The following is a 26,166-nucleotide window of genomic DNA, read 5'->3' on the forward strand; positions in this document are numbered from 1 at the left end:
AGGTTCACTTTCAACTCGATGGATGAGGCTGTGCCTCAAGGTGGCTGCTAATTATGGCTTTGTGTGAGCATGTATGTGTGTGTGTGTATGTGTGTGTGTGTGTGTGTGTGTGAAGGCAATGATGCTAAGGCAGCACTGTCTCCAGACCGACACAGCATGACAATGACAGGAAGGGAGAGAGACAAAAAGAGGGATGGAACAGAAACTGAGAGAAAGAGAAAGTGAAATAAAAATGAAACTATGAAAAAATGCAGAGAACAAGCCTGAGAGAAAAGACAGACAGTCCTACAGCCAGTTTCAGTCTAGACAGGGTCAGCCAAAGTGTCATGTCCACTTTGAAGCAATCTTTAAAGCGACACACAGTCCCAGGAAGATCCCTGATAGCCTGGATATGTAGAGTATAATCTGAGGAACATGAGCTGTCCCTGTTTTATATGAACTTAAACCATTCTGAATTAAAGAAAAATCTGTGAGTATATTTGAATTAATGATGATGCTGAAGTATCTTCATTATCATGCAAAAGACAACTAACAATAAATTATTTAGTGAAATGTTATTGTTATTCTTTTTTCAGCCAGCATGCAATTCTGAATAGGGGACGAGGTTCGTTACTAGATTCATTATTCCCTAAATCTATAGACACTTGATCTGTGAAACAAATGCTAACTAAATATAACTGAAATAAGTGATTATGTAAAATAAGGACATAAACTGGCATTTTTTAAATGCATATCTGTGCAATATTGTGTGACATTGTTAATTATTGTTTTGGTAATGTTTCTTCTTTTTTTGGGTTTTGGTCATATTTCTGATTGCCCATTTGGGGGCCCAGTGTTAAATTCTTAATTCTTTATTTCTTTTTGTTTATTTATTTGCAAATAGCTACTTCCTACTATCCAACCATCTGGCTGGATCTGGTTCATACCAATCATTTGTCTAAAGAAGGCTAAGTTTCTCTCTTAATGGATGTTTGGTTTCCAAGGACCTCTTTAGCTTGTCCCCATGGTAGCATTAACCAAATAGCTATAAACTCGAATTCTATGAAAAGCCTCTCCATCATTCTTTTTAAAAAGAGGAACGAGGGAGCAGCAGCTGTAGGAGACCTCCTAACTAGTGCCAAATATGTGACCTGAGGAGGCCACCTCTACCATCTAATGTATCACTACATAACCATTGTTTCCATTTGACAGTTTAACAAATCTGAGTACAGAACAGTTATCAGTAGGTCTACATGCTGTGCTCGGTGATACCACAGATAAATAAATGTCACAGGTGTATGTAAAACATACAAACATTACCCAACAATCTGTGGTTATGGTTAGCTTTGCTTTAGCAGTGCTCTGCTTTTTATACCCAGCATTTGCCAGTTGAAACGGAAAAAAAACTACCTTGTAAAGGGACCCTGGATACTGGTACAGGCCCACACAGCGACTATAGACTCTACATGTAGACTCAACAGAACTGAAATACTGCTGTAGTCCCTTGTTAGCACAAATCAGCCACCTTGAAATTTAGATAAATCCCTCTCTCAAGGCTATAATAATGTCTCTGTGTGTCTATGAAGCTATTGTGTCTTCTCTATTTAACTCTGCAGACTGGATGACTCCTTTGCTGTCCTTCCTTCAGTGTTCTCTTCCTCACACCCTGTAGTTAGCTATCCATTTTACTTTGCTCTTAACCTTGATGCTCTAACATTTCCTTCTTTCATTTCTCTATGGTTCAATTATGGAAGGAAGGCAAGCAGTCTCAAAGCTTATCTCTCCACTGTGCCCTCATAGACAATGTTTGTATACTTTAAAACCACTACTACTGCTACCGTATTTATTTACCATGATGTAGGGAATGAATCACAGAAAAATATTCAGGCAACAGTTGCTGTATACACGTTTTTACAAGCATCTCAGATTTATTTATTTATTAAAAGTCAGTAACTGTAGCATCCCTGGCTGAATGATGGTCTCTTATACTGATGCTTCACAGAGGTTTTATTGGAAAGGTTTTTATTGAAACATTCAGTGAAGACACCGTAAGTGCTAGGAGCAAAACAAAACCAGCAATATTAATACATTAATATTAATAACATCAAAGGAAACAAATTTCTCCTGCTCACATATAGCATATACATAAAATTTACATCACTCAATTCATTATATCACCTCACTAACTTACAACTACACATAAAGGTCAAGGTCAAGGTTAACAACATAAACTCTATTAAACGACATTTTGATTGCATGTAACTTATTCCGTTAAAGGAAACATTAACAAACCTTGTGCCACTGTCAGCCAGGTACTAATTGGCAAAGGAAACGTACATATTTTTCACTTTAAGGCACACTATTTACCATATCCTAAAAGAAACGTTACTAACAGCCCTTTAACGGTTTTGCGCCAGTTTCCTGTTTCAAAATAAAAGCATGGATTTCAAAATAAATCCGAAGTGCCTTTCAAACAAACGTAAAAATATTTACCAAATTTAAAGGTCATTTACAGTAACCAAGCAGTGTCAGACACGTTGTGCTGACAAAAAACAATCGAAATCTCCTCCCCTGTCCACCAGTCGTTCTTAACATCTAGTGATATGTCTTCAGTTCTCCATATTATAGTACCGCAAGCCAGGAAACATTACCAAACTAACAGGACAGTTGTACTCCACCATTTTCATAACACAGTTTTGATCAACTCAACATCTATGGAAGATTAACATGGTCATGTCATACCTTGCTTTGGTGGTATTTTCATTTGAATCACAGGCTTGCGTGACAAATTATCATTTTGAGGCCAAGTCAGCTTCAAGTTGCTTTACTTTTTCAGCACATTTTGTCTGATATTATGAACAGTTAACAGAACTTTATCTGTGCCACATTACTTCCCTGAGATCCAGCCGCCTCCACACTAACTAATGTTTTCCTACAGCTTCGGACAAATCTGAGGTGACTCTTTTACCGATCATCTTCAAAAGGTGTCAAGTTAATAATATGTTAGCAGTCACAAAGGCTACAACACAGCCTGGGAAATTATTTCTTCTGTTTCTATAACTAATTATTTCTTCTGTGTTTCTTTAAGAGGTAAAGTCTGAAAATGAACTTTGACCCAGAGACGGACTGTCTAAAAAAGGATGGTGTCAAACTGAATTATAGTAAGTGTTGGATCCAAGCTGAGTGCCAGAGGTTCTTCAAGTGATCAAGTTTGGTATGGTTTAATTATTTATATAGCACATTTAATTACAACAGGAGCGTTGACCAAAGTGCTGTACAAGAATACAACATACATAATAAAATAACAAATAACTCTCATGCTGTATTAAAAGCCAGTAAATAAAAATGCGTTTTAAGATAAGATTTAAAAAGACTGACAGTGGGAGCCTGTCTGATGTGTTTCTAACGTGACAAAAAAAACTAAGCAGCATACAATCCAATCACCGAGTCCTGTACCATAATGTTGCTTTTCTGTGTCTATTAAATTACATATATTATCATATAGATATGTGGTAGATAAATAACTAAAATAACTTTAAAATAACTTTAAGATATGGTGCACTACAATAACAGCCATACCCAGACAGCACAGCTTCATTATTAAGCTATCACTTACCATCAGATTGATAAGATGTAACTCATTTTAAAAGCGCTGCAAGCCTAATGTTATTTCAAGCAGGCCATGAAGTCAAGCTTAGTTGCAATCCCAGCTGATCCCAGTGCCAGCACACATCAACTGATGGCTCATTCTACAGAACCAACTGGTAAATACAGGTTGTGTTTTTCAGTTTTTCCAGAGTGAACTGGACGCCAGTGTGAGGCAGACAACTTAAATTGAACTCTAGTGACGCCAAAATATCTAAATATCTACTGGGTTACCAACCAACCCATTCAGCCAGAAGATCACATGAAGAAAATCACTATGTCTATGTTTAAATGCTTGTAGCAACTTACCGCTCTTGGTGTCCTTTCCATCCAGTAAGGGTCGGTAGTCACTCTTGGAGACTGTCTCCCCAACTTTGTCATCGTAGCTCTCTTTCTCCAGTGAAGCCACAAAGTCTCTCTTCAGAAGGGCATCACCAGGGGCCCCACCTTGGACGCCACCGCCACCCCCACCCAGAGCATCTCGCAGGCTCAGGTCCATAGTCCCGTTACTGGAGAGAAAAGGGACAAAATAACTTATATTAATTTTTGCTTAATGATATTTTTCTTCACCTTTAGTCGGGCGCCCATGTTGCTCATTACACTTATAAACTTTATCAGGCAGTTTTTAGGAAAAATGCTCTTTTTTTTAACAGAGCAAGGGATTTTCAACATATGACTTCTTTTTTAGAAAACGTAAATTATTTCCATCTACAGAAAGTAGCAGGCATATTTCAGAAAAAATGACCTGGGTAAATATTAATAAGCAACTTGAAAACAGACCTTTTTATTGAACCATTTACTTCTTTTTAAGCACCTTTCAAATGCTCAAAGCTTGAAAAATCTAGTCAAAACTGAGGAGTATCTTTACTCACAATATAAAAGCTTCACAAAGGGCCTGAACTGTTACTTGAGAAAGCATCGTGCCAAAAACAAAAGCAATCAGTTCAGAGTTGAATTACTGATGATGAGATGAAACTATAAGCACAGATATGTTGTTTATGTGCAAAGAAAGAAGGAAGATCACCGTCCCCACAGTGAAACATGGTAGTGGGAGTATTATGCTGTGGGGATGCTTCAGTTCATCTGGAACTGGGAATTAGGGCTGTGCAATATGACCAAAATCTCATATACGATATAAGACATCTATCGTCCCCTTAACGATATAAATCACAAAGATTTAACATTTTCTGTAAATGCTGTGAATCTCGGGCAGCTCGACTTGCGTGAAGTGTTTCCAGCTGGGCGTCATGTAGCTGGAGTCGAGTGTTTTAACCGATGCATGAAACGATACATTTTTAGTTAAGTTGTAATGGCCGCCGTTTTCTTTGTGAGTATTTATTACACGGCGTGCTGCGGGGAAAAGCCTGTTCTAGTCTAAGGTTTATTTTTTTAGCACCTGGCGGCTCTTTTTTACTTCTCATCCGTAAACACTGCATCTTTCACGTGATTCAGTTTATTTTGAAAAGTCTCAACAGGATCTTGAGCTTTATTGTGAAAGGTTTATGTGGAAAATAAACAAGCGGACACGCGATGGGTTTACTGTCATTGTTGCTAACGGCAATGCATAAAAACAGGCGCTTGTCCCTCCGTAGTGTGGTTATATTAAATATAAGAGAAAGAGAGAACTTTAAGAAATTAATATAGCCACTACAGTGACCATCAAAACGATGAAAAAATATTGCTATAAACAGTTTATTTTGTGACACCACGAAACAAACGATAGCGTAAACTGAAACGATAGATGTTTTTATATCGTCATCCGATATATATCGTTATATCGAACAGCCCTACTGGGAATCGTATTAATTTGGAAGGAATCATGAGGAATACTGCTTAATTGCTTAATTAAATGCTTAATTGAAGCACCTGTTCAGCAAGCTCCAATGTGGAGAAAAGTAGAGCGGTAATATACAGTACAGCATAAAAAGCAAATATGATGCAAACTAATCCCTGACACAATTTGACTGACAAACCGTTTCTGGAATAAGATGCATCAAGGAAGGAAATAAGAAAATGAAATGCACTCCATCCTGACATAACTTAAATCAACATGTTCAGTTAAGATATGACCCCTTACAACTTTCTAAATCCCACAAATACACACTGCAGCCCAACACTTAGACAGCATGACCCTGTTACCAGTGTTGGGACTAACGCGTTATTAAGTAACGCATTACAGTAACTACGTTATTATTGTGGTAACGAACACGGTAACTAGTTATTATGCCAAAATCAGGAACGCGTTAGTCGTTACTGGGATTTAGATAGGGTCGTTACTCGTTACTTCGTGTGGTGGCTATCGCGGAGCTTCCACAGATTCTGTAACATTAGCAAGTGGTGGAGGCAGCAGGTGGATGAGGGAAAGGGGACGCAGAAGGAAAAGAGACCCGAGGCGGCCGCCGGTCCAAGTGTGAACTGAACTTCAGGTAAGAAGTTATGACCTGCAGGCTATCCGAGTCAGATATAAACCAAGTTTAGGTGGAGTTTATTTTCGTTATTCTGACTTTTTCCGTACTGCGTACTAGCTAGCATGACGGAGTTTCTATACAGCTGGGTGGGTGCTATGAAGTTAATGATGTTGAACTTTATTTTGTTCATAAGTTATTAGAGTTGCCAACTGTCCCGTCTGGTATTCAGAGAAAATATTACGCGTTTCTTATTGAGGTGAAAAGGAACAGTTTGTCCCGTAATTCAGCTACAATGAAAAAGGCACAAAGCTGGAGTTATTCTGTGTCTTTGCTGCACAGCTGCCTCTTCTTCTTTCATTCTCTCCCCTCTCTCTCCTGTTTCTACTTCAATCATGAAAACTGATCAATGATCAGCTGATCGGCTCTCTTGTTTGTTTATCGCCCACTTTGCGCCAGAAAGAGGAAACCAGCCGATGTCACGTTAAACAACAGCAGCACGTTTAAGCTTGATCAGCAGTTGTTAGAATTTATTTAATATTAATTTCTAGTATCAGCTGATGTTTGCTGGAGCCACAGCTGTAAAAAAGCTGCTGGTCATGATGTCGGTTTGGTTATCTGGTGAGAGGGAAACATGAAGATGAAACCAGGAGATGTCCTTACTGAATCATCAGAGCTGAACAGGTGATGGAGAAACAGGTTTACGTTTTAGGTGACATGAATGAGTTGAAGGGAAGTTATGAACTGTTTCTGAGAGACAGATAACCCCAGGATCCTTTTTTAGGTAGCTGACAGCTGGTAACTGTGCAGGTGCGGATCTAGCAAAGTTTTGCCAGGGGGGCCAGGTAGGGCATTAACAGGGAGAGGTGGGCACAAAGAAATACTTTTCTTTCTTATTCTCATTTAAAATGTCTAGCTTTTAAAAACTAATTATCTGAATCTTACAACAAACGATTGATAGATTGATGCATATATACCATCAAAACAGTGTACATCACTGTCACAACAGCGTTTGTTTTCATTCAAAGGCTTTATGATTTTTCCTATAATGGTGGGCCAGTCTCTAGTCAAAACGCCCGGGCCGATTTTTTGTCCCAGTCCAGCCCTGTATGCAGCTCATCTGCAGTCTGGTGTTACCTACATCTTCCTATTCAGAAGGTAGAATTTCCGAGTTCTGAGTACAATCAAAGCACCACGACTGCAGTTTTTGTGTTGGATGTAAAAGGCGCACACGACGCTGTGACGTAGGCTAGAATCATGGCAGCAGTCAATGATGGTCCAGGCGTGGGATTTCTCTCGTGGAAATATGCACATTATCTTTTCCTTTCTATTGGTAGGTGGCACAGTGCACTTGTGGCAAGTAAGCAAGCTAGAAGACTGGCAAAGTTATGGAAGCAACACATTAATAAGAGAATTCTGAGCAGTGTTGGGACTAACGCGTTATTAAGTAACGCGTTACAGTAACTACGTTATTATTGTGGTAACGAGCACGGTAACTAGTTATTATGTCAAAATCAGGAACGCGTTAGTCGTTACTGGGATTTAGATAGGGTCGTTACTCGTTACTTCGTGTGGTGGCTATCGCGGAGCTTCCACAGATTCAATAACATTAGCAAGTGTTGGAGGCCAGCAGGTGGAAGAGAAGGAAAAGAGACCCAAGGCAGCCGTCGGTCCAAGTGTGAACTGAACTTCAGGTAAGAAGTTATGACCTGCAGTCTATCTGGGTCAGATATAAATCAAGTTTAGGTGGAGTTTATTTTCGTTATTCTGACTTTTTCCGTACTGCGTACTAGCTAGCATGACGGAGTTTCTATACAGCTGGGTGGGTGCTATGATGTTAACGATGTTAAACTTTATTTTGTTCATAAGTTATTAGAGTTGCCAACCGTCCCGTCTGGTATTCAGAGAAAATATTACGCATTTCTTATTGAGGTGAAAAGGAACAGTTTGTCCCGTAATTCGGCTACAATGAAAAAGGCACAAAGCTGGAGTTATTCTGTGTCTTTGCTGCACAGCTGCCTCTTCGTCTCTCATTCTCCCCCCTCCCTCTCCCGTTTCTACTTCAATCATGAAAACTGATCAATGATCAGCTGATCGGCTCTCTTGTTTGTTTATCGCCCACTTTGCGCCAGAAAGAGGAAACCAGCCGATGTCGCGTTAAACAACAGCAGCACGTTTAAGCTTGATCAGCTGTTGTTAGGATTTATTTAATATTAATTCCTAGTATCAGCTGATGTTTGCTGGAGCCACAGCTGCAAAAAAGCTGCTGATGATGATGATGTCGGTTTGTTTATCTGGTGAGAGGGAAACATGAAACCAGGAGATGTCCTTACTGAACCATCAGAGCTGAACAGGTGATGGAGAAACAGGTTTACCTTTTAGGTGACATAAATGAGTTGAAGGGAAGTTATGAACTGTTTCTGAGAGACAGATAACCCCAGGATCCTTTTTAGGTAGCTGACAGCTGGTAACTGTGCAGGAGCGATCTAGCAAAGTTTTGCCAGGGGCGCCAGGTGGGGCATTAACAGGGAGAGGTGGGCACAAAGAAATACTTTTCTTTTTTATTCTCATTTAAAATGTCTAGCTTTTAAAAAATAATTATCTGAATCTTACAAAAAACGATTGATGCATATATACCATCAAAACAGTGAACATCACTGTCACAACAGCGTTTGTTTTCATTCAAAGGCTTTATGATTTTTCCTATAATGGCCGGTCTCTAGTCAAAATGCCCGGGCCGATTTTTTGTCCCCGTCCAGCCCTGTATGCAGCTCATCTGCAGTCTGGTGTTACCTACATCTTCCTATTTAGAAGGCAGAATTTCCGAGTTCTGAGTACAATCAAAGCACCACGACTGCAGTTTTTTGTGTTGGATGTAAAAGGCGCACATGACGCTGTGACGTAGGCTAGAATCATGGCAGCAGTCAATGATGGTCCAGGCGTGGGATTTCTCTCGTGGAAATATGTATTATCTTTTCCTTTCTATTGGTAGGTGGCACAGTGCACTTGTGGCAAGTAAGCAAGCTAGAAGACTGGCAAAGTTATGGAAGCAACACATTAACAAGAGAATTCTGAGTAAAACCAAAGTTACTTTCCCTAGTAACTAGTTACTTTGAAAGTAACGAGTAACTTGAAGTAACTGAGTTACTTTTGATAGAAGTAACTAGTAATGTAACTAAGTTACTATTTTAAAGTAACTTACCCAACACTGATTCTGAGTAAAACCAAAGTTACTTTCCATAGTAACTAGTTACTTTGAAAGTAACGAGTAACTTGAAGTAACTGAGTTACTTTTGATAGGAGTAACTAGTAATGTAACTAAGTTACTATTTTAAAGTAACTTACCCAACACTGCCTGTTACAAACTCTTCTTTCTCCCTGTCCTTTATTTCTGTTTATCCCTCCATCCACACTCGCGGCAAACAAGCTGTCATTGTCTTGCAACTGTACCAAACACACACACTGACACTCTGTGGCCAGCAGCCAGGATGAGGACATACAGTAGAGTGTTAGCAGGCCTTGAGAAGAACTGTAGGCCATTGTTTCAGGGGTCAGACACCTTACAGTGGTCACCACACACATTCCCAAACTGAGAGTCACTTTGGGGTTCTTTAACAGTCTTGTTTTCTCTTGTTGGTTTTCACTATTGTGCTAATCCACATGCAAACGTCTTATTCTTTCACTCTCCTCTCATTTTTCTCATAAACATACATTTTTACCAAAAGTGCTCATTCCAAGTACTTTGTGTCACAGTCACACATTCCTCCTGACTCCTCCTCACACAAACACAATCAGGATGTACTCAATAACGCCATCATTCTAATTTTCAAAATGAACTATCCCTAAATAGAAGCCTCCATTGCCCTCCTAGCGTATTATACTGCAATATTTATCGCTTCATTGGACAGGTTTCATAAGCCAGAACATTCAGAGGCCTGGACTTGGGGTTCTTTGGGGGGGCTTCTTTTTTGCCTCATTGAATCTGTCTATCTACTGTTGTTACTCACAATAGCAGACTTTTTTTTTTTATCATTACTGACATACAGAATTATACAGAATAACAATTAAGTTTTGTGTCTGGAAATACAACCCATAGAGAAGCTTATCCAGAATCCCAATTATGGAAAAGCTTCACGTTTTGAAGGTAACAGTGTATATAATTTCTAGATTCAATACGAAGATTTACTTACAGAGAATTACTCAAAACAATGATAAAAACACTAAAGATGATCACAGGACTCTGCAGTTCTGCTCAGTTTGAAGCTGCTGTTTGTCTATTTATATCTGCAGTACGCAGATATTTTCAGATGAAAAAGCTCTGATAAAACCAGTGTGCATTACATCCTCTACAGCATGCATAGTTAATGAGTGGCTAGTGAATAAGCTGTAATAACTGTATTACAGCTGAGCTCAATATTTTTTCCCACAATGTATAATACATATGAAATAACATTATCTTAAGGTAGTAAAAGCGGTGCACTCCAAAGTTTTAAAGTAAAGTTAACAGCTGGTCATGCTCATCATTTTAGATGCAGAATAATATATTCAGTTTGTTTTTAGGTAGTTTTCTAAAAATGTAATCTGCAAAGTCAACAGTTACTATACCTGTGAACTTTATTGCAATGTTGAAATATAATGGACAACTACAAGAAAGTTGCACAAAACAGAGACAGTTAGTTAAGTTTAAAATATGTGAAAATTTATTTCTATTCAAATAAACATTCTGTGAATCACATTTTCTTTTTTTTCTTCTTTTTTTTTACAAACAACATTATTTCAACAGGATGGCTACAATCAGTGGGTTCCCTCTTAGAATAAACTTTAACATCAGTGCTACACATCTGTATTATCATGTTACTATGTTGGCAAAGAAAAAGCAGTACATAAAGTAAGGAGGAAAAAAGAAAAAGCTGATAGCGACGGTAAGACTGTTGAGTGAGCTGTTCAGGTCTGAAGGATTAAAAACTGTCTTTCTACCCGAAAACCACCACCTCTCCCTGTCTGAAGCCAACCGTCTGCAACGTAATCACTTCACCCTCCAAACCACTGGCAGTCCTCACACAAGCTATGACACACACACTGGCAGGAATTTAAACACTTTGCTGTACCATCATAATACAACTGAGATTAACCTGAGGATATTTTTGTAACTGTGTGTGAGGTAACGCGAAACATAATGTCAATTAAGCTCTATTTCCAAATTGCTGCCTTTTTCTGCTTTACATAAAAAGGGTATTAGCTAGGTTTTGTAATTATTTTGACCAGGCTGACAAAGTTTTCTGGGAGGAGTTTGCATTATAGATTTTTCAATCTTGAAGTATCAGTAAATAGAGTAACTCTTAGAATTGCAAGAGTCATTGAACAAAAATGTCTTTTCATCATTTCAATCACTACAACATTAAACAACAATTTATGTAGAAAAAAGTGGGTGTGAATGGGTGAATGAGCTATGCTGTCTAAAGTGCTTAGAGTGCTCAGTCAGACCACATAATCTGCTCCAATAAAACCAAACTAAAAGGGAAATGTCATACTAAAACTAAAAATGTATACTGTTACATTTCTGCTATAGACTCTGATGCATTCTTATAACTATAAATGAACATTTGTGATGCAAAAAAGTTATTAACAATAAAAAATCAGTTGGTTGGAAAGTGTTTATTTACAACATTCTTACCTGTCACAGTTTATTTGATCTATTGAATTTGTAAGTTAGCTCACATTCTAATTCTAATTAGTGTCTAATTTTTATTGCAGTTTTATTGGAGAGAGACAGAAGATCAACCAAAATATCCCCCCACAAAACAAACTATTATATAAAAGTTAAAAGTTAATTTGCATGTCACTGAGTGAAATATTTGATCCCCTACAATACAGCTAGAATTTTGGCTCCCACAGATTGGCTCAATCAATTGTAGATAGTCCTGATCTCAACTTGTTATGTGATTAACACCTGTCTACAGAATCAATTTCCAATTCCAGCCTCTCCACCACTATGGGCAAGACCAAAGAGCAGTCATATGGTAAATGAAGTAGTTATTATATAGGCCTTTTCTACTCTGAGAAGTCAAAACAATTTATACAACTTGTCTCATTCACACAAACACTTTTTTCTGTACACATTTGCATACTATCTAACATTCCCACACATTCATACATTCAGACTTCCTGAGCTACATATACTTGGATGTCAGGACCTAGAATGGGTCTACAATCCAATTGTAGGCCCATTGTAGCCTTCAATCCCTGGGCTACAAAACTATCAACAATAATAAATAAAGTGTTGTACAGCTATTTGAAACTAAAAGGATAAATAAATAAAAGCAATACATAGCAATACAAGTAAAAAACACAATACAAGTTAAAAACAATAAGAATTTAAAAACTAGAAGGCATAGAATTAAGACATGTAGGATAGGCTGAACAAATGTGTCTTCAACTTAATTTTAAAAACCCCCACAGAGCATGCCTGCCTAACATCTTGAGGGAGGTTGTTCCACAAATATGGTGCACGAAAAGAAAACGCACGTTCTCCAATTGTCTTTTTTCTGGCTCTGGGAACCTTTAGAAGGCCAGAGTCCTAAGATCGTAGAGCACAGGATGGAACATAAAGGTGTAAAAGGTCGGAGAGGTATGAAGGTGACAATCCATTGGCCTTGTAGGTGAGCAGCAGGATCTTAAAATCTGCTCGAACCTAACAAGGCAGCCAATGAAGAGATCTCAGTAGAGGGCTAATGTGCTTAAATTTCCCAGTTCTTGTTAAAATGCGAGCAGCTGCATTTTGCACCATCTGTAGACCTCTGTAGAGCTTTTCTTTGGTAGCCCAGAAAGAAGAGCATTACAATAATCAATACGTGAAGACACAAATGCATGGACAAGAACCTCTGCAGTGTCGCTTGTCCAAGTACAGAGCCCTGAGGGACCCCATGCCTCATTGCCCAAGTCTCGGAGAGATCATTTTTAAAACTAACAGTCTGAGACCTCCCAGACAGGTAAGCTATCAGCCATGATAAAATATTTCCTGTAACTCCAATAAAATGTTCAAGCCTATCCAATAAAATACAGTGATCCACAGTGTCAAACGCAGCACTTAGATCCAGCAGTAATAAAGCTGAAGTGCGATCGTTGTCTGCAACTGACTGAAAAGGTTCAAACAGATTGTTTGTTAACAAATGCTCAGTGAGCTGCTTAAAAACCACTTTTTCAAAGACCTTAGACAAAAAAGACAGATGTTTTTTTTTGTATTTACAGTTTTGAGGGATAAGCCTCTTAAATTTCTCTAACTAGAAATATATGTTAAAAAAACAAAAACGATTTTCAATTTTTTTGTAGTTTATTGCACTTTTTTGCAATTTATGTAATTACTATGCACTTAATGCATACATATTATTAAAATATGGGCTATAATGGTTCTATTGATGTATAGCAACTTGAAATGCTCCCAAAAATGGCACTACAACATGTAAAAATATAATATAAGCTCTGGCGGACTTGGTTCTAGGGTAGGTCTTAAAGGGTTAAAGGGGGAAGCTTGACAACCAAGCTAGCTACCATTAGCTGACAACTTAGCACTGATGTTCTTTCACTCAAATGATGTTACTTCTGGTTCCAAACATACAGCAGCAACAACACTGAGAAATCAAATAATAAATGATGACATCCATCTTTTACACTCTTAATGATCAGCATGAATGGTAGATATAGACTACACATAAAACTTGCATATGACTCAAACGTGCAAGTTGAGTTTGATATATTTTTGCAATGTGCACTTATCAGAAAACTGTGCCAACATTGAAAACAGGAACTGCTGAGATTGATAAGAATTTGGAAGCTCTTCTCAATTCCAATCCCTACGCTTGTTCTCAACCAAAGCCAGACTGATAGTTCTGACAAAAGCAGAAAACAACTTGACCACTTTTATTCTGATGCAACACAGAGGCGTCAGGGAAAACAATACTAGCTAGCTAGATTTTAAAAAGAGAGATGAAGACCCAGCTGAAACTGATTCTATGATGATGACAGGCAGCATGAGTGCCTGAGAAGTTGGACTAAGACTCAATTCGCTATCAGGCCGTTGGTGCTGAACATCTCTCGCCCTTGTTGTGTTTTGACCAAGTTAACATCACTGATGTGACTGTACTGACCATTCATAATCAATGATTATTATGGGATTTACACCAAATGTGGTACTTTTGTGCATGTCCTAAACATATGTCAGTGTGCACATCACTATCCATTGTTAATATATTATTATATAGTATTATATCATATAGTGTTCCTAGGAAGACAAGCAGCTGGGCCCAGTACATTGTGAGATTAGTGGTGACAGCCAGGGGCTTGAAGTATAGTGGAAGTATAGTGTGTGTGGCTGAGCTGTAAAGCTGCAGCACGAGTGTGTGAACAGCAACCGTTATTAAAGCAAGTATGCTGAAAAGCACTGAACTGTGGACTGTGGTCTGCTGCGTGATTACTACACAGCTACGTCTATAACGTAAAGTAAACCTCTGAGCTACAGCAGCAGCACAAGTCAGCTCATCACATAGTTCAGCCACAAACAAAACTGGTGATTCGCTTCTCTACAGCGCTGACTTTAACACTTCACGCTTACAACCGTGACTATGTGATTACTGTTTTGTTCACCACCGACGTCTGCATGACAGAAGACTCAATGCAACCAGGTGGAGAGATGGACACCGGGACACTATCAGTTACTGTCAAGATGGAATTCACACAATTTTCTTTTACACTGTAATTTTTTTTCATTCACTTCTCATCTGTATGTGGGTTAAAATAGATTTACAAAATTGGAATGAATACAGTTCTGATTTTGTTACACATCTGGTCAAGTTCTCATCTCACCACAGACTAGAAAACACTTGTTTTCATTACACAGAAAGATACAAGTCAGTTTTTCAGCTAAGCTGTAGGTCAATTCAGCTCTGTGATGACTCACAGTACAATATCTAAATCTGTGCTAATGATGTAACAGCAGTGAATGGAGAGGTTAGTGGCTCCGGGGACATACACTTTCCCACATTCACTGTGCTCGTTGGTGGCTAAAAATGGCAAAAAAATCATATGCATTTGCACTTCTGTTTGGTTTAGAAGACCACAGATATTTGTAGCTGCAGTATTAAGTGCAGTTACCAACATATTGGTTATATTCAGGATTCTGGTTTATTATGAGATTTTATGAGTCATCATAGCACATATATTCATTTAAATACATCAGGCTTATTCACAAAAAAGTAGAGGAGCACATCACTGCTGTACCAGCACTTTCCATGGCATTGAACGTAGGAGTAATAACAATGCAAGATGTGTGTACTGAATTTATTGTCATTTTCCAGATCTAAGATCAAGAAGGACACTGTAATTTGGTTTGACATTGCATTCCACCAAATTTTAATCCTGGCTGCATCTCCATTGACCTGTTTCATATAGATTTGCACTTTGCACAAAAAACAAAAAAACAAAAACGCAAATGGAACAAAACACAAACTCATTTAACACTGGTATGAGATTTGTACTAGTGACATCAAATACCTCAAGACAAGGTGTGTATTTCAGATGGAACTAAACATAGCTGGATTGATAAATCTGTACCTTAAAGTAGGAAAACAGCTGGCTCAAAGTAATAAAAAAAACAACAATGTCTGTTAAGGGACAGGGACAGTATGCTCTTCCACCATCACAGCTGCAAATCTCTATTGGAGACTAACCACATGGTGCCATATCATCAATCAAAACACAATGCACATATGTATTTTGAAGCTCTACTGATCTATACTTTCATATGTGAAGCAAGTCATTTGAATGATGACTCCACAGCAAGCAGTAACATCTGAGGTTAAATAAGTTCTAATAAGTAGTTACAAATTGTTATGTGCAGCTTTAGGGAAATAGAAGGAGCTCATCCACACTCACTTCGTGGTTACATGCCAAGCAGGGATCTGTCCCACAATGACAGGCAGCTCCTCTCAACAGCTAGATGACAAAGCTGGCAGATGTGGAGGATAAATATGTTCCCTAATTTAATTGGGAGCAAGTAATCTAGAGAGCTGAAATGTGCCTGAGAGTCCATTAACTGGTTTAAAAATGTTGACTCTGAAAGCAATACCAGTTCAATCGTGCTTTCACGGGGTGATCGCGGCTCAAGAGTTGGGAGTTCGCCTTGTAATCGGAAGGTTGCCGGTTCGAGCCCCGGCTTGGACAGTCTCGGTCGTTGTGTCCTTGGGCAAGACACTTCACCCATTGCCTACTGGTGGTAGTGGTCAGAGGGCCCGGTGGCGCCAGTGTCTGGCAGCCTCGCCTCTGTCAGTGCGCCTCAGGGTGGCTGTGGCTACAATGTAGCTGTCATCACCAGTGTGTGAATGGGTGGATGACTGGATATGTAAAGCGCTTTGGGGTCCTTAGGGACTAGTAAAGCGCTATATAAATACAGGCCATTTACCATTCAAGATGCTACGTATGTTTTCTTGCTTTTCTCCTTTTATGTTTTTAATAAAACCTGGTGTGACAAACACATGGTCCTGACAGCAGGAAAACAATGTGATATGAAAACAGGAAACATGTAGGTAACTATAAAGAACCATTCTCATTGATTAAAGAATCAGGACAAAAACATCATATCAGTGATATAAGAAGGTTTCTGTTTTTCAGACTCATGCCATCAAAACGTGTTAACAAAATCCTGTCATGGCTGCCCAGCCAGTCGCCATGGTGACTCAGCAGCTCCTCACTGTCTCCTCCTTGATGGGTACAAGTTCTGACACACCTACACACACACATGCACAGACTGTCTCTGATGAGCAGCAGTTTATATTACCGCTGATAACACACACGCGCACGCACGCACACGCACACGCACACACGTTCCAGTATATGAGGGTAGGTTCAGACAAGTCAGCTAAATCCAGATTACTAACTGCGCAAACCTGTCAAGTGTGACTTTGTGTTGTGTTTCAGTTTCTGTGTGTGTGTGTGTTGTCAAGGTACTCAAGAAAACAAGAAGTGCACAGATGATATGAGCTGGTGAAGTTGAATAGAGGAGAACAAATGGAAACTGATCTGCATGAAATGATACTGTATCTTTCCATCTCACTTTTTTCTTGCTGTGTGCATACTCTGATTTCATAGATTTTTCTTTCTGTGTTTTGTAGCACATTCATTCAACAGAACACTGTTTCTGTTATCTTTCATTCTTGGTCCATTAAGGTGGGCCTATTATGCTTGTGCTTTTTTTTCTGGAGACGTATATACTGATTCAGTGGTGGAGGTTCGTGTTAAACATGGCCAAGGTTTAATAATGAGGTTGATGTATGCACAAATAGCAAAAAGCAGAAAAAAGCAGAGGCTCATTAGACTGTAAAAACTCAGCTTGGCTCAGTATTTTTTTACTTTTTTGTTCAGTATGATGTCAAAAGAGACGATATGGCTAAGACAGCCAGTTTGTGTGCGCTAGGGCTGCCACAAACGATTATTTTGATAGTCGACTCGTCACCGATTATTTTTGCGATTAGTCGACTAATCAGATCATCATCCATTGGACGTAAAACAGACAGCTTATTGCACCAGCAGCATCTGCTCTTATATAACTATCATTAGCTTACAGCTTTAAGTGTTTAAGGTATGTGCTAACTAAAAATAAAGACAAAATGATAGTTTATTAAATTTTAATGAAATTTACAGATTGTTTCGGTGAAGTTTAATAAACTCCTTGCTATCTAAAATATAACAGGACACTGGAGTATATTCTCGAGCATCTCACACTTCTGATAATCAGCTGTCTGCTTGACGTTTATTCAGCTGTGTAAAACTATAACTTTAATCTCAGCCAAACCGATTTACTCAGGAACAAATAAAATACTAAAAAAAAGCCAAACAATAACATTTTTAAGTTATCTAAATGACTTATATATCATGTTTAACCTGAGTAGAGAAAGACGGCGGTGGGTTTGAAAACGATTTGCCGGGAGTCCGGTGTTCTCACGGCTCTAGTGAGCCTAGCCCCCGGCTAGCTATCGAGCTAGTGGGTAACAGACGTCTCCGAAAACGTCGGAGCGCTTTTGAAAATATGTGGTGTCTTGATAAACTGAGCAGATATTTGAGGTTTACACAGCTACATTCTCGCCTGAAAATATGTTAAACGTTTATTTTGTGACCCAGAAAGAATAATAAGAGTAATATTAAAACTAACTAGCTGCCGCCATTGTTGGAAACTGAGCTGGGCTGCGCTATGAATTCTGGGACAGAGCTACTTCTTCTTCTTCAGGGTTTAACGGCAGCTGGCATCCTTGTACATGCAGTGCTGCCATCTTCTGTTTCAGTCCGTTATTACACTCTTAAATCCTACTACTTATTCCTGCGTCTTTTGTGATCTTACAAAGCTTCAAACGACACGTCGACTATTAAATCAGTCGTCGACGATTTTGATAGTCGACGTAATCGTGGCAGCCCTAGTGTGCACAGCTACATGTTATGTACTAGCAAGAATTTGGCCTAAAGAGAGGAAAAAAGGGAGCTTTAACATCTTGTTTTAGATGGATGATTACTTGAGAAACGGTACCAAGAGTAAGAATAAGGTTTATTTTGAACTGTGAATCATGCAAAGCTACTCTAGTAAAGTCTAAAAATAAAAATGTTGAACTGTAAATGACCATAGTCACATTCATCTTTTCATAAATGAAAGCTTGATACATTTAAACTAAGCAGTTGACAGTCAAATAGGAAATGTCTTTGTGTTAGGCTAGTTACCAATAAAGTTTCCAAGTTTGCAATCCAACTTCAAGAGATATTCTGTCATATGATGTCAAACAGCAAACCAAGCTTGTGACTGAGAGGTCACCAATCAATTCATCACGTCTGTTTGCAAAAACAAGCAGCAACAGCAAAAATGCTCATCTTAGGCTTCAAAAATGGGACTCGACTAATTGAGTGGCAACACAGTCACTCATCTAAGCATACTGCGTGTGCTTAGTGACATGTGATTGATAATGAATTCAGTTTGAGGAACAGGATTGCGGTTCCATTTAACTGAAAAGCCATTAGGGATGACTCAGCCAGTGAATACACTGCGTTTCGGACCACTGAGATTTGTTTATTTTATTGTTTAAAAATAAACATTGTGACTGGATGGATATGGAAGGATTGGATAAACTTCAACTTATTTTGAGCAGCTAACATTTTTCTGCACCCAAACATTTAACTGGGATGAACTGTGACTGCACTCCAGACTTTGGGTTTAAATAATGAACTCTTGCTTACATCCTGGGAGCAGGGCGCATGTTTTGATGCCTTAAATGAAGGGGACATTTTATACTCATTCCTGCCTCGCTCTGCTGGCTGATGGCTGGTCTGATCTTAAGCTCAGTGGGACAGAAATAACCTTTGCTTATTTCAAATCATGAACGCATAATAATGGAAGCTCTCAGAAGGATGAATATGAAGATGAGAAAGGGACACAGTGTTTCCCATCATTCCTGGTTCAACTGCCACATGATGTCAGGTCTGATTTGAATCTCCGCCTCTTTTCTCCACAGGAAAAACTGACCTTTGTTGTTGCCTCTGAAGCCTTTGTTTGATCTATTCACTGAACCTCTACTGTACAGTTGGCTCACTCCAAAGGCTACATGGACAATCATTTTTGCACTGTGCTTGATATCTGTTGGTATTTACCTTGGTCACATTGAAGTAGCTCATCTGGGTGATCTGATAAAGATCACGATGTGTAAATTAGTAAATGGATAATTGAGTTACTAGTAATGGTATTAATAGTAATACTAAAGGCTCTGTTTAAATGCAATCTATAATGTTAACCCATCCGTCAATGCACAGATGCCACTGGATACCCTGGATGTAACAGGGACTGATCATCACATACAGCAAGTACTTTAACATCCAATACAACACCAGCCTTTCCCATTCTAAAGGTTTCATACACAGTGTTATCTGATGTGCATTCCCATTTGAAGCACTTTTGTTCAACGCCAAGCCCTCAAGCAAACTGACAGTCCTCACAGAAGAACTGCTGTCTTGCTAACTATTAGAGGTTGACCAATTAAGCTCTTACAGCTATCAATCAACCTTTAAAAATGCACTGAACTGTTTATTTTGAGATTTAGCAACGACTTTTCTCTTAAAAGATCTGTCTCACAAAGCAGGAAAAGTGCTTTAATGTGATCCCCTTTTAACCAAGGCAGATCACTATGGTAACCACAAATAAGGCAGCAGCACCAGGTCTATGTTCATACTGCTTAACATGGTCACCTCCTCACCAATCCTCACATGAACCAAATAATTTGAAGATAACAGTACAATCAAAGCACATAACCTGATATTTCCAGTAGCAGATAACATGTGTGCAGGATTAAAACACTACATAACAATAATGTTTCTTTCAGTGACTGATATATTTCATCAGACATAATAAATGTTTGAGGGAGGTTAACACACCTTGTCCCCAATCTGGCAATAAAATTGGCTTCAATAATAAATGAAGTATAGTGAAGTTTGTTGAAAGAGGAATTCTCAAAGTGACTGGTGTAACACGTTAAGGATCCATATATTAGCAAAGTGAAAAGCTGACTGGATAACATTAAAATATTCAGAGGGCGGAAACTTATAAATATATAGAATTAATGAAAAGTTAATTCACTGTGAATTTATTACTAAGCAGAAGTGAGACTGCAAGCACAATTTCCATTTCAGTGGATTTACAGTTAGTCTTAACATAATGTTTTGAAACGTGTCAAGATGAAAGTTTGTGGAATTTGATAGACAGTTTATTTCCATGTGTGAGTAACACAGCTGCATTATTTGACTTATGTTGTCACTTAAAAGCAATGCAGCAAGCTGTAAACCCAAATATGTCACACAAACCAAGGGCTTATGAGCCAGCATACAAAAAGCAGTATTATCTTTCATTAGCTGTTTCATTATATGATAATTTACCTATGGTAATTTTATCCTTATTATTAATGTTATTTGGTCTGACATTTCAGCTAGTATTCACACTATTTTCAACAGCTAGTTGCTTATTTTGACTGCTGGTTGGTGTTTGTGTTACCCAAACATTTTTGGTGAATACACATCCCTTGTGCGCCATGAAACATGCGTGTTTAGAGATAGAACAGCAATCAGTTGGAAAGGACTACACACTGTGCATTTAATCATTAGCTCTTATTAAACTCTGGCTCTCTTCTACGGTACGTCTTTCGTCCTGTTTTCCTCCCCTCACCCCCATCCAGTTGTGGCAGACGGCTGCTCCTCCCTGAGCCTGGTTCTGCCGAAGGTTTCTTCCTGTTGAAAGGGGGTTTTACCTTCCTGCTGTCGCCAAGTACTTGCTCACAGTCTGATCATTGGAATTGTTCTTTATAAATTGTAGGGTCCTTACCTTAAAATATAAAGCAACTTGATATGACTGTTGTTGTGATTTGGTACTACATAAATTAAACTTAATTGAATTGAACTGAAAAGCAAAACAAATTGCTACAATAGGGTAAAATTCTCCATAGAGGTGTACTGAAGCCCAGAGTTAAAGGAAAACTCCTTAACTCCAGAAGCTCCTTACCGAGGACTCCCCCTGACCGTAGGACTTTAATAATTAGCAATATCATTCACAACCGTTACTACTTTTTTTGTAGACCGCTAACTGTTGGTGATCTAGTCCTCTTTTCCACTGTTCCATTCTTTTTTACTTAACAGAAAAAAATAGGAAACATCATAGTTTTGGATAACAAATGAAGTTCATCTTGTAGTCCATAGATTTTCTTTAAAGCTCCAGAAAAACCTAATGGCTACAGAATGCTATCACTCTTCATATCGCCTGGTTTCATGCTGGACACAAATCTTATGAGATAACTCCATATTTTGTTACATAATCTTACATTTTTTACATAATTCTTACATTTTAACAAATTTCTCATCTGTGGGACTAATAAAGGTCATCTTATCTTATTTTACAAACCAGGCCTATGAAATCGCCTGGAGAAACTACAACATGATTAGATCGTATCTCTACAGTACTAGCTCTGCCTGGCTGACTTGTTGACTTACTGAATGACAACAGAGCTTACACATTTCCTGCTAACAACTGATTATTACTGTCAATGCTACACTGTAAAATGACTTATATATGTAGTCAAGGTTTGACCAGCTCTATAATGATATTGTTTGCTTGGTTTAGTGGAAAAGCCTAGAAAAGCCTATTGCCTTACAAATGATGCAAAAATGCTAACTATACCTAGCTGGGTGCCTGCTGACTTCCGGGCTACTTGGTTGATCCCTTTGAGAGGGATTGGATGTAATCCCACCAATCCCTGAGGCAGAAATTATGGCATCATCATCATTACAACGCTCATGTATTAAAACATCTCAGATAATCCATCTAGCTTCTGTGCCAGCAGTCTCAGGCAAAAAATGGCCTGACATTTTTTACATTTAGTATCTCTGTGATTCAAACATTCAAGGAGTCAAAGGAGTTGAACTGACATGCCTTTTTCATTTATATATTCATGATCTGGAATTTTCATGCACCTGGTCTGGAATCTGGATGTTCTCCTGATTTGCTACTCTGCGGTTACTTGGACTGTGTAGTTCTCTGCACTCTCACCTACAGAAATTACTTCCTGTTTGCAAAGATTTAGAATATCTGAGCTCAGTTTTAATCTGAACTCATCACATATACACTCTTCAGGTGCCTTACTGTCAAATTTGAGGTGACTGGCTATCCTTTTAGCATCATTTATTTTTTAGCATGCAGAGTTAACACTTTGAATGGGTTTGTTTTAGCCCAAATAGCGTTCTTTTTCTAAACCTAAGTAAGCAGTGTTGCTGCCTAAAGCTAAGAAGTGAGAAGAGATAAAAACTGCAGTCTCCTGGTCCTGCTTTTAACATTCGCCCTTGGCATCCAATAATACCATCATCAAAGGATATCTTACGCCTATGTGTGAGACACCAGGGGCTGTGAGACACCAGGGGCTTTGACAAAACAGCCAAACATGACACCATTGGAATGGGAACAGTTTAGCTAATAAGCCACTGGATGTTTTGGTCGTTTTGGATACAAATATTGTACTCGGCCTGTTCTCACAATTCAGTGAGTTGGACATTTTAAGTCATTTCAGATTAAATGACAGTCTTTGCTCATTGTCATAAACTTAATGGATTGGATTTATTTATATAGCGCTTTTCAAGGCACCCAAAGCGCTTTACAATGCCACTATTCATTCACTCTCACATTCACACACTGGTGGAAGCAAGCTACGGTTGTAGCCACAGCTGCCCTGGGGCAGACTGACAGAAGCGAGGCTGCCATATTGCACCATCGGCCCCTCTGGCCAACACCAGTAGGCGGTAGGGTAAAGTGTCTTGCCCAAGGACACAACGACCAGGACAGAGAGCCGAACCGGCGACCTTCCGGTTACAGATACGCTTAATCCTAAAGTATGTCAGTTAGAATATTTGGGGGGGGGGTTCTCCTGATTGCCAAGAACAATTTTGATAATCATTTTTCCAAGTCTTAGTAATCAGAAATCACATGCTCTAGTTAAGGGTCAGCTTTAGGGCTATTTAGATCTCGGGGATTACATTTTTAGACTACGACTACATACAAGAGTGGTTGTGACTCAGGAGGTAGAGCAGGCCATCTAATTGGAAGGTTGGTAGTTTGATACCTGGCTGCTCAAGTCTGCATGCCAAAGGGTCCTTGGTCAAGATACTGAAACCCAAGTTGCCTGTCCCTAATACACTGATCAGAGTGTTAGATAGAAAGCACTTAGACACCAAAAAAAGTGCTTGTGTGAATAAGGTGTATAAGGCACTTTGAGTGCTCAAGTAGAGTAGAAAAGCACTCTCTAAGAACCAGTCCATTTACTATATGTTAATACTTGCAAATGTGACTTTGCTTAATTACCTCTTTAACTCAGAACACAGAAAGGAAAGATCCATCAACCTCTTTTAAGTCAAATACAATATCACAATATTAAAATACCTGAACGATATTATATACGATAATTTTAAGATGATAATGCGGAACAATGACATTGTAGTATGAGTTTGTTGTTGTTATAATCAGCAACAAAATGACAATAAAGTGATATGAGAAACCTCTGGAAATGAGTTGGTGACCGTGGTGACTATCAATCAAATGGCAAAGTCTTTTCGCCTTTTTAAACGATCTGTTTTTAATGAAATGTCAGTTATAAACAAACACACAACAACTTTGAAATACAGTGTCAGATGAGTCTGACTGGTGTAATGAGAGTACATTATTTCAGATGTCTGTCTCCCCAAACACACTGAGCATGTCAAAGTGACATACGCTCTGCACCGTGTACCAGGCTACAGATGATGCCCTCTTTATGTAACGGGGCAGCCACGTTCTTCGGCTTTAGAGATTTTACTCAGCATTGCATCATGTAGCTTCTTTGGCTCCAGCTATCACACACAGAGCAGATATGCACCGTTTACTTGAACCTTCAATCCATTTCTACTTTGAGTGCAGAATGGAGACAACCATTTTCCCATAGTATTCTCACAGACAGTCTACAGTCCTGTAGCTCGATGCGGTTTCACGTGTGAGATAGAGAAAAGGCAGAAAGAGCCCTAGAGGAGAAAAAATGAGCATAGACGAAACAATGCGCTCTAATCCACACACACACAGCATGCATAGTGTGTCTGTGCGTGTAAGTGTGTATGTGTCTCGACTGGGGAGGTACTATGTATAGAAAATCAGATACTCTTCTATTCTTTATATAACAAGGCCTTCGCTGTACTGGAGATGCATCTGTTTCACCATAGAGATAAACATCATGTAAAACCTACTACGGTCCCATGTAGGAATATTATAATGACAGAGGTGCTGGCTAAATGCACTGAGACCACTACAATTAATTACTGCCTTACTAATGAGGAGCCAAAGCAGGACTATCGGAGGAATCTGATTTGTAGTGATTTTTCAGCAGGAGGGGTGTATCATCCCGACTCTGCGGCACCACCATAACAAAGAGACACGAATCCACGGATCTCTGCATGAGACACTGAACCCCCCTCACCCCCCGCCACCCCGACTCTTTCTCCTCCTCACACGCCCACCATCCTCTCCCCATTGGGATGGGAAACACCGCGCACAGCGATGTCTCCGACTATGATTCCGCCATATCATAAGCTAAATATAGGCCTGCATCCGTGCCACTGCAGCCTGCAGACCTGAATATAAATATGGCACCAATTACATTTCATTTATAAAGGCCCACGCGAGGCTGGCGCGTCGCCAGGATGCAGAGAACACAATCGCGCGATGACACGTCCCGAATCACGTTAAAACAGTGAAACTCACCGTGTGGATGCGTCCCGAGTCTCTCGCTGAACGTGTGTGTTTGACAGTAAGAGTGTGTGATGGGGAAAATCTCTCCACCTTTCGGTGCTTGCAGAGCAAACTGGTGCCAGGACTGAGACGCAAGCCACGCCCCTTTCCCCCGAACAGCTCGACCAATCAGGAGCCTGGAGCGTCAAACGAGAAGTCTTCAGAGTCTGCATGCGGGAGGGGAAGCTGCTGCCTTTACGGACCGCCGGTGACAGCGGTATTTGTTTTGGCTTCATTATTTAGAGATTTAATCGTACATCTCAGGGGGAGCGTGTTAATATGAAAACACGTGCAGTGGGTGACAAATTCGAGAAAAATATGCAACCGCTGGTCTCCACATTGAGGGGCTCTGGTTGCTGTTTTATGTGTGAGGGCATTTTGCTTCTCTCCTTCTGGGAAAGGGACGATAAAAAGTTGTTAATAACAAGATGTATTTTTCAATCCCAAATATGAAAATGAATTATAATTTCATACAACTAAATCTTGTGTTATAAATGTAATTATCCTTGACATTAAGAGACATACACAGCAACCAGAGACATTATATAAAAAAATGGACATTTGGTTTCTGAAGTTCTCAATTTAAAGTCTAATATTAGTGCTAATAAAAATATTTAATATTCACTCATTAAAACTGAACCACAAACCTTCTGCATGGGCTGAACCATGCAGTAAGTCATATTATTTCTCAGACAACCCCATTAACAAAGAGGGCTAGTTCACTAGTGTTAGCTAGTGGACATTCTAGTCTCAGGTTACCCAGGTACATGG

The 26,166-nt window shown here is 39.2% G+C and overlaps 1 protein-coding gene across 4 annotated transcripts in view; it reads right to left on the minus strand.

The window, feature by feature from the left end:
• The window catches only part of LOC146498400 (uncharacterized), a 122,891-nt gene extending 97,375 nt beyond the window's left edge, over positions 1-25,516 (minus strand). For 3 of the 4 annotated variants that reach the window (XM_085141212.1, XM_085141210.1, XM_085141208.1), the window contains exons 1-2: positions 25,369-25,516; positions 3,934-4,133 (exon numbers count right to left, since the gene is read on the minus strand). In XM_085141212.1, the coding sequence (XP_084997338.1) occupies positions 3,934-4,123 (190 nt within the window). In that variant the 5' untranslated portion in view covers positions 4,124-4,133; positions 25,369-25,516. The remainder of the gene's footprint in view (positions 1-3,933; positions 4,134-25,368) is intronic. The other variant, XM_085141209.1, reaches the window with a different exon arrangement.
• Positions 25,517-26,166: the final 650 nt, after the last annotated feature.

Source organism: Neolamprologus multifasciatus, chromosome 18 (assembly GCF_963576455.1).
Source record: "Neolamprologus multifasciatus chromosome 18, fNeoMul1.2, whole genome shotgun sequence".
NCBI lineage: Eukaryota > Metazoa > Chordata > Actinopteri > Cichliformes > Cichlidae > Neolamprologus > Neolamprologus multifasciatus.